The 21004-nt window shown below is 40.9% G+C and overlaps 2 protein-coding genes across 5 annotated transcripts; one reads left to right on the top strand and one right to left on the bottom strand.

The window, feature by feature from the left end:
• Nucleotides 1–682: 682 nt before the first annotated feature.
• On the bottom strand, nt 683–3993 carry pkdc (protein kinase-like domain containing). 3 transcript variants are annotated; one of them, XM_078252160.1, is made up of 3 exons: nt 3939–3993; nt 2276–2658; nt 683–1437 (listed from the first exon to the last, which is right to left on the bottom strand). In XM_078252160.1, the coding sequence occupies exons 2-3, from the start codon at nt 2644–2646 to the stop codon at nt 846–848; spliced, it is 963 nt and encodes a 320-aa protein (XP_078108286.1). In that variant the 5' UTR covers nt 2647–2658; nt 3939–3993; the 3' UTR covers nt 683–845. The 3 variants fall into 3 exon arrangements, with proteins under 3 accessions (XP_078108286.1, XP_078108285.1, XP_078108284.1); XM_078252159.1 differs by lacking the exon at nt 3939–3993 and adding an exon at nt 3691–3932; XM_078252158.1 differs by lacking the exon at nt 3939–3993 and adding an exon at nt 3682–3932.
• Nucleotides 3994–4495: 502 nt separating this feature from the next.
• ankmy2a (ankyrin repeat and MYND domain containing 2a) lies at nt 4496–19122 on the top strand. 2 transcript variants are annotated; one of them, XM_078252157.1, is made up of 10 exons: nt 4496–4575; nt 5329–5393; nt 7423–7561; nt 7696–7794; nt 8199–8359; nt 9426–9640; nt 11354–11489; nt 11717–11845; nt 14646–14775; nt 15870–19122. In XM_078252157.1, the coding sequence occupies exons 3-10, from the start codon at nt 7429–7431 to the stop codon at nt 15989–15991; spliced, it is 1125 nt and encodes a 374-aa protein (XP_078108283.1). In that variant the 5' UTR covers nt 4496–4575; nt 5329–5393; nt 7423–7428; the 3' UTR covers nt 15992–19122. The 2 variants fall into 2 exon arrangements, with proteins under 2 accessions (XP_078108283.1, XP_078108282.1); XM_078252156.1 differs by lacking the exon at nt 4496–4575 and adding an exon at nt 4639–4840.
• The last annotated feature ends 1882 nt before the right edge of the window (nt 19123–21004 follow it).

Here is a 21004-nt window from a genome sequence, read left to right on the forward strand (position 1 = left end):
GCCTATGATGTTACATTTCTCTGTATACAGTTTTCAACATTCATTACCCATTATGTATCTGTAGGGTCATCGTTTTTTTCTTTACAGTTATCAAAACCTTTGACTATTTCTGTAAGGTCACACTTTGTATTACAGTTATCAAAATGTGTGATCCTGTCTGTATCTTAGGGTCACAAATGTTTGTAGGCTATACACTTTTGTCAGCCTTTTTGTATTGATAGCGTCACAAACTTTTCTTTAGTTATCAAAAACTCTATCGGGTCACAATGCTGTCTTATAGTTATGAAAATGTGTGACCCTTTTAGTATCTGTATAATCACGTTCTTGTTACAGTTATCAAAATTTGCTACACTTTCTAAACACTGTGGGAGCCACCTTTGTTGTAACAGCTATGAACATCCAGTATGTGATTGAGAATGATAGAAATGTATGCAGAAGCAAAGTAGCTGACAGTCGAATCATGGTGGGTGGGTCACAGAATTGCATGCAACACCTGGACTCATTTCTGCTAAAGGGAAAGATAATAAGAAAAGGTATTTTACAGCAAAATAGGACTGCAACGCATCCTTGCCAAGCCATCTGTGATTTCTTTTTTTATTATTATTAATGTTTAGTTTTTAAAATGTCAGGTATAATGTTTTCTCAGTCCAAAAAGCTGCAGTATAGGAAAGAAAAGCCAGAGCATTTTTCACAAACTTTTATTTATGTAGAATTGTTTCGATAAGCATGCTTCACTGTACAAAGGTGTTTGTGAGTGATTCGTTTTTCCAGGTTGAAACCGGTCACCTTCCAGCCACACGTTCAGTTCTCTGGTTGTCTGAAGTTAAAACGTTTTTTGATCCGGATTACAGTTTCAGTTTGCGGAGAACCTCCTTAGTCAGCTGTTTACTGTACCGGTTGATCTTCCAGTGGCCAGGCATCCATCCCAGCAGAAAGCGATGAAAATCTGTCCAGGCAAATGCAAACATTACCCTCCACTCTTTCTCCAGGGCAGCAAAGTCAACATCTTTTTTCACAGATTGATTTAATTCTGTGAAATAGTAGTCCAGCAGGCCTGGTATCCTCTTCTCACACTCCCTCTCCTCCATGCAGCTTCCTAAAAAATACACAACATCTTTCATCCCACAGCCCCCTCCAACATACTGGAAGTCTACAGCTGCCACATCCCGTCCACTCTGGGAAAAACAGAAGTTGGCTAACTTGGCGTCTCCGTGAACGACGGTCTTAAAGCGACATTCGTTGAGTATCTTGTCAATGTCACCGGCCGCTGCTTTGAGCTCGGCGTGGTCCATGGCCTCCAGCTCGTCTGGCCGGGTCTCCAGGTGCCAGTAGGTGCCGACAGGCCACAGGCCCTCTGGTGCCACACCCAGGAAGAGAGCGTGGAAGTGGGCGAGCCAGCTGAGACAAGCCTTTATTTCTCGGTCCTTCACGCTGGCCCTACAAAGAAAAACAATCAACCTTATTCATCCAGCATGACATTTATTTATACTTTACTGTACGTCTCACTCTTCTCCATGCCTTGAAAGACCTGGAAAACATGTCTTGAAATTGACAAATGCTGAACTGCTGATTTTCAGATTTTTTTTTTTTTTTTTTTAGGGTACTTGCATCCACATTTAATGAGCCATGAAGAAATATTTCCTCATTTAAAACATGAGACCAAAGCTTAAAACCACTTTGATTCCTCCACAGGGCTGTAGCTACCCTCGAGGACACTGAGAACATGTCCCTTGGTATTGAAGAAGTGATTACATTCAGTAATTAGCTATTTTACACAGTCTATGGAAATTATGCACACTGTTTTTCAGCAAAAATTTAAATAATATAAAGAGATTTTGTATTTCGCCACTAGAATTGTATCCTGGAAGTATGAAGAAACTTAAAATAGTTTTTAGACTATTATGTTAGAGAATGACATTTACAGAAAATATAACTAAACACATAAGTACATGAATACAATTACAGTATGACAAGGTGAAAATATTTATGAAAATATCTGAATATATGAAATTTCACAAGCAAAAATCAAAAAGGCAGGTGGGGATGAATTGGGAGAATCTGGACCCATGACCTTAATATTTTTCAAATGTTGGCCTTCCTGTTCGCCCAATTTGGATGCGATGCAGACACAAATCTTTACAAAATGTTTAGCACCTACAAAAAAAATGTTAAACTACACCAGCTTAATGGACATTTAGAATTTGCCCATTCATTTAATGCCCTACTTGCAGAACTACAGACTGTCCATTTCATACAACATTTTCTGTGGTCATACCTTCTCTGATCATAACCAGCCACATCCAGATCTTCCAGCACGATCAGCATCTCGTCTCCATAGGAACAGGCGGCCAGACAGGCGGGGGTCCGGCAGCTCTGATTGGTGGAATAGTTCTGATACCAGTGTGTCTCCACCTGGTAGGATCTCACTTTACGTGTGTGGGAGTGATCTGTGTTCCAGCCTCCGGGATGCTCGGCCTCCTCTGGAAACTTGACATGTTTGACGACCACTGATGGCCGCTCGCAGCCCTCCAGGTGCAGCCTAACTATCTCCCCATAACCACTCCACAGTGTCTGGATCTTTGCACCAACGCGCAGGGACGAAGCACCGCACGCCTGAAGGATGAGATCCTGGTGCTCCTGTTTCATTTCCAGTCAGAGCTGAATAGTAAAGAGGGAACACGGTGTGTGTTGAGCATCTTTTTAGCATTGGAGCAGCCAGTGGTGGAATGCAACTAACTACATTTACTCAAGTACAAATTTAATGTATTTGCACTTCACTTGTATTATTTCCATTTCATGCAACTTTATACTTCTACTCCATTAAATCTCAGAGGTAAATATGGAACTTTTTTACTCCACTACATTTGTCTGTCAGCTTTAGATTCAAATTACAACTTTTCATCCCCTTCCTGTCCAGTGAAAACCTTTTCCAACCAATTCTCCTACTTCTTAAGCTAAATAAAGTCTCTAATAACCTCTTGGATCAGCTGGAAAATGCATGGTCACAAAGCTGAAAACAGGGCTGTTTTTCTGACACCATGAAACGTTGAGTTTTTAAGAGTAATGTGGTTCTCACAGGACAGCGACGCTACAAACATATGATGATCTTATAGAATATGATGCATCGCTATAGATTAAACTACCCAACAGTAAAGGCAGCAGCAGTGGCAGCAAAAACTGTCATGTCCTGTTAGTGTCCAGGGACAGTCAGACACTGTCCTGTGACTCCCATGACTGTCCCAGGACAGTCTTGGAGTCACAGGACAATGCACAGGACAGTGTCTGACTGTCCCGGGACAGTCATGGAGTCACAGGACAGTGTCTGGGTGTCACAGGACAGTGTCTGACTGTCCCAGGACACTCCTCAGGACACTACTAACAGGACAGGACAGTTTTTGCGGCCACTGCTTCTCAGTAAAGGAGTTAGCACAACCTTAAACATCTACAGCACTAAAATGCAATATACATATTAATCCAGAAACATCATAGTAAAACTCTGACAGGGCACATTTTACTGCACAATCACTACTTTTAAAATGGATATTTAAAATACAATTTGCTTATACTCACACACTTTTACTTCCACCACTGGGAGCATCAATATCAATTATTCTCTACACACACATCATCTTGCTAGTGTTATTGTTGGCGTTGGTCACTATTTTATAGTGTATCACTTACCTTACTCACAAATGATGAAGCTTGAGCATCCAGACAACAAAAAATAGGCTTTATTTCTGCCGTTTCCTTCTCACACATTCAGTGGATGCTACTTGACATGTAATTTAAGCCCAAATGATATAAATACAAATTGAAAGTATGTAACAATAACCCTAACCCTAGCCAAAACACTGCAGAAACAGAAATATGCTAACCCTAACCCCAGAGTGATGAGAAAGACAGCCTAACCCTAACTCTACCCTCAGCTTCATACATACCAGGAAGTATTCTCCACAGTCGTCTGTTTGGTGTAAAGCTACAGACAGACATGAAACTAAGTAAGCCAAATGAACACCGCTGCCACCTGCTGGACTGGAGTAAATCAACAGATAATTATTAAAAACCTGCATTAATAGTTTCTTATTCAAGAGTAGATTAAGTTTACAACCAACCACAAAACAGCAGCAGTCCGATCATTCTGAAGTGATGAGAATCAGTCGTCTTTTACATTGTAATAGGCTAAGTGGAGAACGTAAATCAGATACGTGTATGCTTTAAACAGGAGTGTGGTGACAGAGCGAAACAACAGCTAGGAAAGTGGACTATTTCATCTCTTTATTGTGACACCCAGAAAAAAACGCAGATTATTTATCTGGATATAAATATGGATAAGGAGGATGACGATGATACTATTCACACCTGTCACCCGAGATAAAGCATTTCAATTCCGAATGAACTTTCTAGACTTCTGTGGAATTGATTATTTTAGTGAAAGAACAGGGGGTGATATCCGTTATGAATGTGCACATTCGGCTGTCTTCGCTTGGAGTAACTATACTATATCCTACAAATATATTTCACTGTATTCTAGTTGAATTATTTCGAGAAATCTGTGCAAGCTATCAGACTAAAAATGTAAGTATTTGTGGTTGTAACCTACTACACCCCTGCTAACTTATACGCAGTGGTGCATTCCAAATGACACCTCAACCTGGCTAGCCTCCATGCCCGAGCAGACTGCTAGCTACAACCACGGAAAGCAAGACTTTTAAACAATAACTCTGCGTTTCATTTGTGCCTTTATAGTCTAATTTTAAACTATTAATCACCAACATGTCTGCTCCTAAGAAGGGAGACTTGTCTGCAAGCGAGAAGGAGTTGTTTGAGGTTATTACTACAGGTAACGTTAAGCCTCTTCGGCTAACGCTAATCCGTCTAGAACTCACACAGGGGCTAGCTCTTGTTTGCTTATATGATTAATTACGTTCCAAGTATTACTAAATAATGTCAGCCTGACACTTTTGCTGCTCGGTGACTGCCTAGTTAAACCTTAGCAATTAACTTAGTTGTGAGTTTGCTTGGTGAAAACGTCAGCTAATGTCAGATAACAGCTAGCTACTAATGTGTACATGTGATAGCTGTCTGTATTAACATGCCCATCTCAGTGAACTCAACTTCCAGGATGACATTAACGTTGTGTCTGTGGAAGTTTTTGTTGTGTGTTATGTAACAGTTACATGATAACAGACACATTAATGACTAAATCTTTGGGAGAAAAAAAAATCTCAGGAAAAAGGGGGGGGGGTTACTGTCTAGATCTGCATAAACTGCTGGTAAAGCTTGGTGTTTGTATTTATACTGCAATAATACTGTTTTGTATGCACTTAGGAAATGTTCAAGAGGCCTCAAGGCTGCTGGGCTGTAAGGATGTTCGAGTCAACTGCTTGGATGAGGTAACACAGCATTTCTGACTCTTAAAGTTGACACATTAAATGATAAACTCAATTTCTCCCAATTCACATTCAAGTTACTTATTTGTCATACGCACAATAACAGAGAAGCAGTTGTTGGCAATGAAAATCTTAGATCTCAGCCCCCCCAACAATGTCCATTAAATATGTATAAAAAGTCACACAAGTAAAAAAAAAATAGGGATAAAATAAAAAAAAAAGTTTTATCTATTTGCACATGTGCTGGTGATATAGAAAAACACCGTTGTCAAAATCTTATCTAATTACACTTTTGATATTTGACACTAGTTGATTGATGATTCATTTTGAGGCACAAAAATCAAGCCTTAAATTTGACTTAACCTGCTGCATTTTTTAAGACATTTAACAGTCCTCAAAGACTCTCTACTGCCAGTATCAAACATACTTTGTCTGCTGCAAGGTAGATTTTAAAGATTGGATTGTACTACTTAAACCTAATCAAATGGCCGCCAGGAGTGACATATCTTCTGGTACGTCTTAAAGCAATGATGCATCACTAAAACTGAAAGTTTTACTATCATATTAATTTAGCTATAGTTGTAGCTTCAGTTGTATTATTACAAAATTATTATACGTCTGCTGCGTCAAACGACCTGACAGGTTTCTATAAAGTTTGCCTTATATTAATCATTGTGAGCAACTTTAAACGCCTCATATGCGGCGTATTCTTCAATATCATGGGAGCGCCGTAACTGTTTATACTCGTGCGTGGTGGTCGCGAAACTAGTTGCAGTCTTCTCCTGAACAGAGGTGGCGCTAATGAGGAAAGGCTACCGACTTTGCTATTTCTACAGACTAGAAGAAGGAAAAAGTAAACAATGGCAAAACTGGCAGCAGCATTGCCATCAATGCTTCGTTTTGATTAGATGACCTACTTCGTCGGATCAAGGACCATAAAAGAACTCATCTTAACCCAGTAAGTTTACAAGAGAGACTTGCAGTCACTCTGAGAGTCCTGGCATCCGGTTCTCCGCGAACTCGTCCATGCTTCCTGTTTCCGCTTTGTCGCGCGCCGCTGAAAAAAATAAGAGTGGTGCACGCCCTCTGCTCGCGCACTCAAAATCCTGGCGCGCCAGCGAGATCTACGTCATTTTGACGTAACATTCACGCGCGCCAGCTTGGCTGCGGCGACTGCAAAACGGCCTTTCGCTTGCATCTCTGACCTGAATGTAACCATTCGTGCAAATGTGCCGAATGTAGAAGAGAAAACATAAGATCCTTGAGTAAAGCTCTTTCTTTGTCCAGTGACATATGTGTGGGACAAGAGGACGCGTGACTCACCACACTGGAGGGCTTTGGAAGTGGCCCTTCATGTCCTTCCTTCTTTCTCTCTGTCACTTTTACGTGTCGGCCTGTCAACAGCAGGTGTTTGAAACGGATGTTCTGTTAAGTAATGGAAGCTGTGTGAGGTTTTTGCTTTTTTTCTGTTTATCATTTAGGCCTGTATTATATCATATGATCATGTAAAGTTGTGAACTGATTGTCTTTAGGTTTTGTTTGTCAGACAAAATGAGTAATTAAAAATGGGAAATTTTCTCTTATCTTAAATTTGATTGACAAAGTGATTAAGAAAATAATCAGCAGATTAATCGGTAATTAAATTAGTTGCAGTCCTTAATACATGTAAAACCTATCAAGCTTAATGGTCTTCATTAAGCCGACTGGATATTTCAACTTCACAGTAGAAATAACATTACAGCTGGTGACGGTGCCGTCATTAGGACAACACAGACAGAGATGAAAAATAAAGATGCTAAATATTAACTATATAAATATAACTGTTTAAACTCATTATTATTATTATTATTATTATTATTATTATTATTATTATTAGGACAGTATCCGAAATGCTTGGCATATTCACGATTAAACTCTTTATTTGTTTTTGTTTTGTAGCAACCCTTTTTTTTTCATAGTTTTTGCTCATCTAAAAGTTAAATTGTTCCTGTAAATTTCGCAGTAACTTTCAGCTTTTTTGTCTTGTCCACAGTATGGGATGACTCCTCTCATGCACGCTGCTTACAAAGGAAAAGCAGACATGTGCAAGTTGCTGCTGCAACACGGAGCGGACGTGAATTGCAATGAACATGAGCACGGATACACAGCGCTGATGTTTGCTGGCCTGTCAGGTATGCTATTAATGTAACAGATGAACTATTTTAAATGTTGGACTGGATCATTACAGAAATATGTTTTATATAGGCTGTTATTCTGGAAAGTCTCTCCCCGTATGTGCTGTGACTCCTCTTCCTCTGGCCTGTAGGTAAGACTGATATCACGTGGATGATGTTGGACGCCGGGGCGGAAACTGACGTGGTTAACTCCGTTGGAAGGACCGCCTCACAGATGGCTGCCTTTGTCGGTACGTCTGTTGGTGACATTCACACAACGGTCCGTTGTTCTAAAGCCTTGTATCATCAAACTCAACAATGACCATCACACAGCACTTCTTTGTCAGTCAGGAACATTTACCCAGTAACTTTGTTCCTTTTATAAAATTACCAAATGTTTGCTTTTCTTTGTTGTAATGGGAAAGGCTACAATTTACGCAGACAGCTTTTGGGCCGCTTGCACTACACTCCCTGAACATACAGACCAAATCAAACACATTTGGACAAAAAAAGCCTCCAACTAGTCTGAAGAACGCAAACTGTTATTCTAGTGTTGCACCTAAATAGCTAGTAACTTGCTCTGACTAAACGTAAAACTGTGACCAACGCTACATTCATGTTGAAAAATGAACTGTCTCTTCTTTTCCCTCCTCAGGGCAGCACGACTGTGTCACGGTGATCAACAACTTCTTCTCCCGTGCCAGACTGGATTACTACACCAAGCCCCAGGGTTTGGAGAAGGAACCCAAACTGCCGCCCAAACTGGCCGGACCCCTCCACAAGGTCATCATGAGCACCAACCTGAACCCCCTCAAGGTAGGGCACCGCTGGGCAGGGACTGGTAATACAGTAATTGTTTTGTAAATATGTGTTCAGGTGCAGACGAAATGAATTTCTCCATCCTGCAGCCCTGCAGCTTCCTCATCCAGCCACCTGCGAATACCTCCTTGAACATTTCTGGGGAATATTAGCAGTAAAGCAGACACATTGTCTGCATGAGTGGTTCTTAATCAAAACACACCAGCAGCCACCTTAACTGATTTATATTCCTTCATATGGAGGGGACGAGTAATCAGAACTAATCAGCGGCACAAAATCTGATAATTTCCCTCATGATGTCACTTGATTTAGCGTCGTCGGGTTTGAAGACTAAAAGTTTGAAAATGAGAAAAAATCTGGGGTTGTGAGGTTAGAAAGAAGTGATCTCACTAGAGCTGGGCAATATATTGATATTATATCGATATCGTGATATGAAACTACATATCGTAATATGGCATAAGTGTTGTCTTTTCCTGGTTTTAAAGGCTACATTACAGTAAAGTGATGTCATTTTCTGAACTTACCAGACTGTTCTAGCTGTTCTGTTATTTACCTTTACTCACTTAGTCATTATATCCACATTACTGATGATTATTTGTCAAAAATCTCATTGTGTAAATATTTTGTGAAAGCACCAATAGTCAACACTACAATATCGTTGTGGTATCGATATCGAGGTATTTGGTCAAAAATATCGTGATATTTGATTTTCTCCATATCGCCCAGCCCTAGATCTCACCAGACCTCTGTAGCCCGCTCCTCATCTCTGCTGCAGGCTAGAGGCTCGAGGCTACATTAACCCTTACTATGCATAACAACACATCAGAATCAACGGTGGAACTGTCGGTGGTTGAGTTGCGTTGTGGGTAAAGTAGGCGTTAGGTTTTGATAAGGAAGAAAAATGCGAGAGACGATATCCTGGGTTCTAATGCATTGATTTTAATCTTTTTTTTTTTTAAACTGTTCATCGTGGTTCCGACAATGTTATAAAAGTGAAATGCTAAAGTGGTGGAGTGGACTTTTAAATAACTGGAACTTGATAAGTATCTCTTGTGTTTTGCAGATGGTGATGCTGGTGAAGGAGAACCCCCTGTTGGTGGAGGTGGAGGCTCTGGAGAAATGCCGCCGGGTGATGGAGCTCATCTGTGAGAAGTGCATCAAGCAGCAGGACATGAACGAGGTGCTGGCCATGAAGATGCACTACATCAGCTGCGTGCTGGGAAAGTGTGCGTCCTTCCTCAAGGACCGCGAGGACAAGCTGGACGGCCTCATCAAGAGGTGAGGCCATGGGGGATATTTGCTGAGGATTTGTGACCTATTTTAGGTGCTAAATAGACACATTGCCTTTTTCATTATTTACCAAAGGGCCACACTGAGGTTTTGCTCCGGTGAAATGGAAAGGGGTGAAGCGATGACGCAGTTTTAAAAGTTTAACCACTGTTTTGTCATAACTCATTTTAGTCTTTGATCTTCTTCTTTTTTGACCTGACCACATCACTCTGTCTAACTAATATTTTCATCACATATAGCCTTCCTCTTGTGGGATAAATGCATGTTTGCAGTTCCAAAATTTTTTTCTCTTTAACCAAATCCAATTAATTTTATTATAAGTTTTAGTAGATAGTGATGCAGGTTTGGACATGATTGTATCTGCGCTTTACGGATGACTGGACCTCTGTCTAGACATGGCTTTTATCAGCTTAACATTAAAGTGGCCATATTATGCTCATTTTCAGGTTCATAATTGTATTTTGAGGTTGTACCAGAATAGGTTTACATGGTTATGGTTAATTTTCAAAAAACACCATATTTTTATTGTACTGCGCATTGCTGCAGCTCCTCTTTTCACCCTGTGTTCAGGTCTCTGTTTTAGCTACAGAGTGAGACCTCTCACTGCTGTAACATCTTTGTTGGCAGTCACACATGCGCAGTAGCTAGGTAAGATCACATCATCTAGCTGTTTGTTTCTACAACTTCAGTAGTATAAGGCAGGATTAGCCGGGAGACGTCCTTTAAACGAGGGCACACTTCCAACTTTGTGTGAATACCTGCAGAACAGGGACATGTAAGGTGTTATTTTGTAGATTATGGTGAACTAGTGTGTGTTGTAGCAGTGTTTTGCCATTCAGAACGAGCTAGCATGCTAGCGCTAGCGTGCTACGGTTAGCCACCTCGCTTCGGCTAGCGATGTAAAAAGCTAACCTGACTTCGCCAGATGGATTTGCTCGGTATATCCATCTGGGAACTTTCCGTTGGAGAACTTTTGGGAAGGGGCGAAAATACTGGTTAGCCGATTGGCTAAACCATCTGTCTATCGCCACCTATGTTGGTGATAGACGGGCCAAATCAACCAATCAGATCAACGATATATCAAACTCTTGCTGAAACCAGTCGGGAGCCTCCAGTGCCGTTTTTTTCTCTTCTTTCAATGAAGGAATACTTTCTAATTCGGATAAAACTTGTGCAATAGCTACACTCATCTCATCCATGAAAGCCGCCATGTTGTTTAGACTGAACAGTCGCTTCTCGTTGCGTCACACCTAAACCCGCCACAAAACTAATGCTGATTGGTCGGTCGTTTGGCGAACAGCTCCAAATTTTCTCTGTCTCAAGATGCCAGACTGATCTGCGAGTGGAAAACTGGATCTCGCGGAGATCAGGACGGTCTCACGGGGCTAGTAAAAAGCCCTGCAACAGCTCACCCGGAGACTGAAGGCAGGACACATTCAGAAACCGTATCTCACTCAAAACAGCACGGATGTTTTTTTTTCTTCCAAGTTTGTATGCGTGTGGAAGCACCAGAGGCACAAAATAACACCCCCAAATCCCAGAAAGTGATTTATTTTTTTATTTTTTTCCCTTTCTCACAATATGGGCACTTTAACACAAATCTTTCAAAACATATTAAGTCACTCTGAACTGTATTGTATCATTCTACCATTAGGACATTTTTCCTTAAGTTGTTTGACCTCTTTGATCCCTGTCCTGCAGTTTGCTGAAGGGTCGGGACAGCGATGGCTTCCCCGTGTACCAGGAGAAGTTTCTCAGAGAGTGCATTCGCAAGTTCCCTTACTGTGATGCTACTCTGCTGCAGCAGCTGGTGCGGAGTATCGCCCCTGTGGAGATTGTGAGTCTGGATGAACGATGAAAACTGTTTAGAGATGATTATATCCAGCAATGTGATTTTGAGAGTATTTTTCTGATCCTTTGTATTACATCACAGTACATCTGGAAAAAAAGGCTCTCATGTTTTCGTTACATCTGATTTGAATGAGTCATCTAATTGTAAACTATCTGTGTTAATGTTTTGTTGTGCGATGCCTAATCTGTTTTTTTTCCTTTCCATCATCGCAGGGCAACGACCCCACAGCCCTGTCAGTGCTGACTCAGGCCATCACAGGTCAGGTCGGCTTCATGGACGCAGAGTTTTGTACCTCCTGTGGAGAGAAGGGAGCCGAGAAGAGGTGCTCCATCTGTAAAATGGTGAGTGTCAAAACGGCAGCAATATAACAATTTACATCTTTTCTACATGTGCAAAAAAGTTCAGTGTTGTTTCGATATCAACTTCCATTCTTTAAGTAGAATAAAGATAAAGGTATTAGTTTTTTGTTTGCCTTTATTAGATAGTGAGATTGAACAGATACAACAACAGGGACATTGTATTTCATGGCATGAAAATTTCACTTTGAGGTTTTTTAACATTAATATGAGTTCCCCCAGCCTGCCTTTGGTCCCCCAGTGGCTAGAAATGTTGATAGGTGTAAACCGAGCCCTGGGTATCCTGCTCTGCCTTTGAGAAAATGAAAGCTCAGATGGGCCGATCTGGAATCTTCCTCCTTATGACGTAGTAAGGAGGAAGGTTACCTCCCCTTTCTCTGCTTTGCCCACCCAGAGAATTTGGCCCACCCATGAGAGAGAGAGAGAGACATGGCTTGAAAACAAGCGAAGCATGGCAGTTGGTCAAGGCCACACCCCACCCTCCACCTTGCCCCCCACCCCCCCTCCTCCTCAATAGCATTTAAAGGAACACGGCGACTTATTGGGACTTCAGCTTATTCACCGTAACCCCCAGAGTTAGATAAGTCGATACATACCCTTCTCATCTCCGTGCGTGCTGTAAGGTTGTCTGATGGCTCCAGCGGCTTCAGGCCAGCACAAAACATGCAGGTGACTGGTTCCAGCAATCCTACTGCTCCGAATAAGTGACAAAATAACGGCAACATGTTCCTATTTACATGTTGTGATTTGTAGAGTGACAGCGTGTACAAAAAACAATGTAACATGAGACACAGCCATCTTCTAACCGTAAACAACACAGGAACTATATTCATTCTGCTACTTGGGCGGATTGATTTGCTTTGCAGCAAGCCTGTCTGAGAATATAGTTCCCGGTTTGTTTACGGTTAGAAGATGGCAGCGTCTCATGTTACGTTGTTTTTTGTACACGCTGTGACTCTACAAATCACAACATGTAAATAGGAACATGTTGGCGTTATTTTGTCACTTTTGTCACAATTTAAAGCTACAGACACAGAAATGGCACATCCTAAATAAAGCTCATTGTGGGACTGGCTCTAGTGGCTGTAAATCTGCACCAAGGCTGAATTTTGGGAAAGAGACTTCAGATACAGGATTAGGGGACCACTAAGGCCTATATAAAAGAGACTTCAGATACAGTATTAGGGGACCACTAAGGCCTATATAAAAGAGACTTCAGATACAGTATTAGGGGACCACTAAAGCCTATATAAAAGAGACTTCAGATACAGTATTAGGGGACCACTGAGGTCTATATAAAAGAGACTTCAGATACAGTATTAGGAGACCACTAAGGCCTATATAAAAGAGACTTCAGATACAGTATTAGGAGACCACTAAGGCCTATATAAAAGAGACTTCAGATACAGTATTAGGGGACCACTAAGGCCTATATAAAAGAGACTTCAGATACAGTATTAGGGAGACCACTAAGGCCTATATAAAAGAGACTTCAGATACAGTATTAGGAGACCACTAAGGCCTATATAAAAGAGACTTCAGATACAGTATTAGGAGACCACTAAGGCCTATATAAAAGAGACTTCAGATACAGTATTAGGAGACCACTAAGGCCTATATAAAAGAGACTTCAGATACAGTATTAGGAGACCACTAAGGCCTATATAAAAGAGACTTCAGATACAGTATTAGGGGACCACTAAGGCCTATATAAAAGAGACTTCAGATACAGTATTAGGGGGACCACTAAGGCCTATATAAAAGAGACTTCAGATACAGTATTAGGGGACCACTAAGGCCTATATAAAAGAGACTTCAGATACAGTATTAGGGAGACCACTAAGGCCTATATAAAAGAGACTTCAGATACAGTATTAGGGGACCACTAAGGCCTATATAAAAGAGACTTCAGATACAGTATTAGGGGACCACTAAGGCCTATATAAAAGAGACTTCAGATACAGTATTAGGGGACCACTAAGGCCTATATAAAAGAGACTTCAGATACAGTATTAGGGGACCACTAAGGCCTATATAAAAGAGACTTCAGATACAGTATTAGGGGACCACTAAGGCCTATATAAAAGAGACTTCAGATACAGTATTAGGGGACCACTAAGGCCTATATAAAAGAGACTTCAGATACAGTATTAGGGAGACCACTAAGGCCTATATAAAAGAGACTTCAGATACAGTATTAGGGGACCACTAAGGCCTATATAAAAGAGACTTCAGATACAGTATTAGGGGACCACTAAGGCCTATATAAAAGAGACTTCAGATACAGGATTAGGGGACCACTAAGGCCTATATAAAAGAGACTTCAGATACAGTATTAGGAGACCACTAAGGCCTATATAAAAGAGACTTCAGATACAGTATTAGGAGACCACTAAGGCCTATATAAAAGAGACTTCAGATACAGTATTAGGGGACCACTAAGGCCTATATAAAAGAGACTTCAGATACAGTATTAGGGGACCACTAAGGCCTATATAAAAGAGACTTCAGATACAGTATTAGGGGACCACTAAGGCCTATATAAAAGCATCCAAAAAGCAGCATGTCATGGGACCTTTTAACCATTTTAAATTCATATATTCAGTAAGGGCTTTCATGTGGAGGGAAACTTGTAAGACCTTTGCTTTCCCTCAACAATATACCAAAAAAGAATAACAATACACATACTGTCAATTCAAAGCTGTTTCGATGCTTTTATTTCTTCTCTCATATTCCTCTCTCACATGTTCAAATAAAGTCACTTGGTTTTATTTTTTGGTACTAGGTGATCTACTGTGACCAGGCCTGCCAAAAGATGCACTGGTTCACCCACAAGAGAGTTTGCAAGAAGCTCCAAGAGCAGAGAGAAAAGCAGGAGGCAGAATCAGCCAAACTGAGGATGCAGCAGAGCCAAGGTACCTCATCTGTCAGAGAGACAAAACATGACCGCATGAAACTCTACAACGCTAATCCCACACACAGATTACATTCTACAGAGTGTTACATGATAAGATGGGATCGCTTCATAATAATAAAATGCACAGAAATGAAAGCGCCGTCGTCGGGAAGGTCATTTTAACCAGCATATATCTTAGGAAAAAGTCCCGCACACTGACCATTCCGCAAGCAATAATTTATTTAGAAAATACAACGTTTCGGTCTTAGACCTTCATCAGGTAAATACACAGAAAATAAAGCAGCGTCGTCGAGAAGGTCATTTTAACCAGCGCATATCTGAAATGAACTTCAAAGGCCCAGCAAATTCACTTTGGTCACAGCGATGAATGAAACATTCATTAAAGCATAAGCTTTTAATTGCATCTAATGAAAGTTTGGGAAATTCTTTGGCCAAAACTCGGTGCATGCCTTTGTTTTGGATTGGAATTACAAAATGTAAATAAGTAATGAATAAATATATGGGACTCAGTATTTTAGTTTTATTTTCATTTTTCTAAGAAAGAAATCTGGAAATAATTTCATTTTATTAAGTGGGTAAATATAAGAGTAAAAAAAAGTCTGATTGTAAAAATACCATAGCGCCACCATTTTGGTTTTACCATTTATTGTTTTTGTGTACTTAAAGGAAGTCTGGCACATAAATATCAACTTATTTCTCAATGCACTGTGTATTACTGTAAGCATTTTCTGTTGGACTGCGTTTACTTTAAACTGCAGTGATCGGTGTCATCGTGCAGCAAGAAACATAACTTTGGGATGAATGGGGACATACAATTCAGGGGGGAGTGGTTTTAACCAAACTACTTCTTTTCTTTTTATGTGTAAAAACTGAAAACGAGGAGCCTCTTTTACAATCTATCGGACTGATTCTTCGCACAAATCAAATTCTTGTCCAGGTTGCACTCACTGCACACACAGAAAGTAACGTTCATTAAACCAACCTGACAGAACATGAAACGGCATGTACACTGTCAATGCCTAACCTCATCCTCAGCTGGCTTGATTCTGTACAAAAGCAAAGTCGGACCCAACTATATTGTCTGTGTTTCAGAGGAGAGTGAAGCCGTGCAGGAGGCCACAGACTCCATGCAGGAGCTCTCAGTGGAAACCGACAGTGAGGTCGCCCCCTCAGAGACCTCAAGCCCCTCTTCCATCCTAGCTGCTGACAACTGAGGAACATCTGACGGTCAGCGACCAGAATACATCCATAAACAGACATCCACAGACGGAGCAAACTGGCACTGAGACTGAAAGCCAGCCAAGGACTGGTCCATCAGGAGATAAGAACCCATATTTATTACCGACCCAAGACTGTCACAAAGGCAGGGAGACACTAACGCATACGAGGAAGGTTTGTGCCACAGCGGTCGTCTTTTTTTTGTTTTGTTTTTTTGTTGTTGTCATTTTTATATGTTAATTTTTCAGATTATATTGTCATATGTAAATGTGAAAATTGCGTACGCTGATGTGTTAGTGGTAGAGGTCACTGGGAGGGGCTGGGGACATGTGAAGAGCTAATGGTTCACATCAGTGGCCATGCTTCCATTCACGTGTTTGTAATGCTCCTTTTGAAGCATCGCTTTAGAAAAACTGTGTGGAAATTCAATTAAACTTCCCAATTAAGCAAAACAGTTTTTTATGTTCGCTTGAGGTGGTTTTGCCTTTGGCGTAAAAGAGTTGATGCACTAAATGGGATATGGAAACGCCTTTGCCGAAAAAGTTCTGCCATAGCGAACATTTAACTAACATGACTGATCGGCCGCTTCTGCTGTCACTTCACGGATATTCCCATAATGTGTCTTCTTCTCCAGACACCCTGAAACATGGTCGATACCAGCTGCCATGAAAGAACAAATACAATTTGCCCAATTAAACCAAATTCCTGAAGACCTCTCTGCATTTTTCTCTAGTAGATTGGTTAGATGGCCAAGGAGACTTGTTTTGTTTCCGGTTAGCAACCTGTACTACTTCTACTCTGATTACATGTGTGGCCATGCGTAGCCTACAGTATATTGTCAACTTCTGTGGAAACTACCCTGTAGCCTAGTTTATTCGCTCCTAGTCTCGCATTGCCAGACCGTCCTCCACAGCGCTGCACAGGAGGGTCTGGCTAGTCCACACAGCATTCCGGGGAGGAGAAAAACGTGCTCTGGTTTATTGGCATTTCTTTAAACCAATCACAATCGTCTTGGGCGGTGCTAAGCGCCGGGACGGAGCCACGGAGTCGCTGCAAAAAAGCCCCAGGAAGGAACTAGTTTTGGTGGAACATGTGTAGGTTCAAAGGTCCGTGCAACAGAAAACTCAGATTGGACAGATAGTAGGGCTGCACGATTATGGCCAAAATGATAATCATGATTATTTTGATCAATATATTGATCACGATTAATTATCCCGAATATTTGTTGATTTTAACCAAAACAAGTTGTATTGTCACATAGGCTAATCATAACTGCTTTCACATCCATATTGTGCTACATTCCTCCTTTGTTGAAGGATACTATGAAGGAGTATGCCATTTCAGCTGTTGTGCGACTGCTTTCCAAACATGCGCGTTTGCCGTGAAAAGATACAAGCAACGCAATTTTCTGTTCACGTTAACGGCGCATGTTAAAATCCGGTGCCAAAAGGGCATCTACCGGACGAAATAGCAACGCGGATTACGGTGCAACTTAAATGTCTGCGTTGCGCTCTGATGCTCCAAAACAGACGTTGGAGGCAACAGAGACATCGCTGCATGTCACGCTAGTTAACACTAATAACACGTTACACAGCAGCTAACGTTAGCCTGCCGTTAGCTACAGTAGTAACTGGATTAAACACGACTAAAATGCTGACAGCTAAACGGTGTAGTGTGACTGTAACTGTACACGGGACGTACAACAGTCTGCTGCTAAAGCTATGAGCTAAAAGACTCAAACTAGCACTGGTCACTGCTGTTGTCTGAAAAACAACACAGACGGGACAACATGTTGCGTTTACTGGTAAACTGCTATCTGTTGTGGAATTTTCCTCACGTTACTCTGTCCTCTGTGACTGTCTACATCTAAACTAAGCTGCGCGGTGCAGGGAACAACTCTGATTGGCTCATGGAGGCACGTGATCAGAGAGTGGTTTACGGAGCTTTGGAAAAAAAAACACTTTGATACAGAGCGTTCTATGAACGGAATGAAGCATTTTAAATATCGCTCGATCACGCCCACTTTCTTAAGCCAAGTGGCGTGTTATCTGTACGCATTTTGAGCTATCCGCATGTATGTCTACGCCGTATACAGCGGACGTAAACATACACGCCATTTGGCGTGTTATCGCCACTTGGCGTGTTATCGTGAGAATCAAAGTCCTGTGTTTTACCCGTCCACCACCCCGACCAACCTCCCTACGCAGATTTTCGCCCTTTCATACTACTCGCTACAGCGTAAATTCACGCGCAATCACAAGGTAATGTAAGTCAATGGAGGCCAAACAGCGTTGATAAACACGCTAAAAAGCGAGTATGTGTCTTGATAACACGGCAATAATGGCATACGAATTGGCGTGTCATACGTACGCCATTTTCACGAGATCAGTCTGGGAGTTTAGAATGCAAACACAGAAAGCGTAAGGTGATGAATATCCGGCCTGCCAGCAGGATGCACCTGAACAATTTCAGAAATAAAACGTCGTCGATATAGACTAATTCGCTCCAAACCAGTTTCTTTTTTGCAACATTTCAAAACTTTGCTTAAAAGTCGCTTGACAATTGAATGAAACACGGCTAATGATGGAACATAATTCTGCCTTAAACTGTAGCAACGTGCGTTAAAGAAGTGACTTTAGCCAATCGGAGCCGTTTGTTTGCAATACGTGTTTTTTGTTTTTTTGTTTTTTTTACTGATAATTTCATGGCAGATTGTGAGTGGATAGCATGGCTGCACAATATTGACCAAAAATGTATATTTTTAAATATAAACAATATAAACATGAATTTATTTTTAGTGTATTGTGAAAAATGATGTTAATGCTCAGGATTTCCCAAACGGTAACAAAATGAAAGGTTTTTTTTTTTTTCTTCCCAAAAATGCAACATCATTTGTTGGATACAAATTGTTGTACACAGCACAAGAACATCATGACCAGGATACTTTTGTTTTGAAAAATGTAAGCAGTATGATTTTGATATTCTTTCATTAATTGTGTAGCCTCGATGGACAGACGTCAAACTACAGGTCCAATGAGGCTTTGTTTGTCCTGAACACTGATAATATCCACTATGTCCAACAATTTAAGCTTAGTCACGTTAAATAAAGACCAACTTCATCAAAGAGCCCACTGACCATATTGATTTTTGGTATATTCTATTTTTACTCGACCGCAGACAGTTTGGGTGAGGATTCACCACATTTGGGGTGGTGATGGCGCAGTGGATATGGCACTTTGATGTTTTTGTCACTTATTTTGCTGTTTTAGTTTTTTTTTACATTTTTGTCTCTTTTCAAAGTTTTTTTTCAACATTTTTGTAGCATTGTTTGACATTTTCGGCACTTTTTTCCCTCCGCAGTGTACACTAAAAACAACTTATTACTACTATTTTTTGAATTTCTGGTCACTAAACCTTAGTCTATGAAATTATATCTAACTTTTGAGTTAAAAAGAATTATTTTGACTAATATTTAAGATCACAGGATATTGATGGATAATCACAGCCTGTCAAAGTTTAGTCAGAATAATGCTATAAAATTGAATAAAGCACCCAAAACTCAATAATAGTAGTGAACTGATCCTTAATTTGACTAGTGAAGAACGTTTCATGGAACCATCTGTTTGGTTACTTGAGGACTATGTTGCCCATCTGCAGAAAGCCACAGACTGGAGGACACGATGACGCTCCTGGCTGTACATCTGGAAGGATCTCTCCCTCTCCACTGACTTCACCTCTGATGACACAAGAGATAGAGACTAGAACACATTTATAGAGGATAATGTAACCAAATACAAGCCCGCACAAGTTATAATTAGTGACAGGCTGCAGTCTTTGCAGTTCAGATACGCATGTCCTCCGAGATCTTACCTTTTCTATCCAAAACCAGGACAGAAGGAAGGCAGTGGATCACATGGAGGCGATACTCAGGTTCATGGGAGATGGGATTGAGGAAGAAAGCTGCAAAGAAGCCCTCGATTAGAAGGAAAAGTATGCAACCATTTACAGTCTCCTGCGCAATATTGTGGATATCAGTGGACTTGTTGGCCGTTTAACCCTTGCGTTGTCTTCCCACGCCAACCCTCCCAACGCTAGGGTTAAAGCATAAACACAGACTGTCGGAGGCTCAAGATGGCGCTCTTCATGAGTTTCATCACTCACATGCAGTTTGGAGCTGCTGCATTTTCCTGAGCTCGTGCATCGTGTCCTCCAGCCCTCTGATCTGGTTGTTGTGGAGAAAAAGAAGTCGGAGGCAGGTCAGATGATTTAGGGCCCCTGTATGAGAGACCAGGGAGGATTTTATTTAGGCACTTGTTTCTTAAACGCCGTTTGTGGATTAAAGTACTTAATATCTTCGACTGAAATCTGTCAACAACGAGCAGGGACTGCAGCAACATCCATAAATGGTGTCTGTCCTCCTAAAAGTACATCAAAAACAGAGTGAAAAGTAAATTGTAAAAGCGAAAAAATCAACCTCAGATTTTATATCACCTCTGACTGCAACAGGACAGTAAAAAAACAAACATGTTAAGCCTTTTATTATTATTATTATGATGATCAAGGTTAGAGTAGCATGACATTTATTTTCCCAAGCTAATGTTTTTCTGTCCGTCCAGGGATTCAAACCAGCAACCTCCCAACCAGAGGCCCTTTTTAATTTCAGAACACGTTCACATTATCTTCACAGATAATTCAAAGGAGTAAAAAAAACAAAACAAAAAACCGCTCACCAGATATAGACTTGATGTTGTTGTTGTGGAGGTAAAGTTCAGTCAAGCAGCAGTTGAGGGAACGACAGCTGAGCTCTCTGATCTAAAAGATTCAAAAATAAAAAATACTATTTTTTTTCACTCGGTTCAAACTTTGTTGCTGAAATACACCCATCTTTACAGAAGCCTACCTTGTTGTTATTCAGCCACAGCTTCCTCAGAAAGTGAAATCTTGATAAGTCAGGGACACTGGTGAGTTTTCTGTTCAGCAAAATGGCAAAAATTGCTTATTTGTTTAAT

The sequence above is a fragment of the Sander vitreus genome, chromosome 6 (genome assembly GCF_031162955.1).
Source record: "Sander vitreus isolate 19-12246 chromosome 6, sanVit1, whole genome shotgun sequence".
NCBI classification, from domain to species: Eukaryota; Metazoa; Chordata; class Actinopteri; order Perciformes; family Percidae; genus Sander; species Sander vitreus.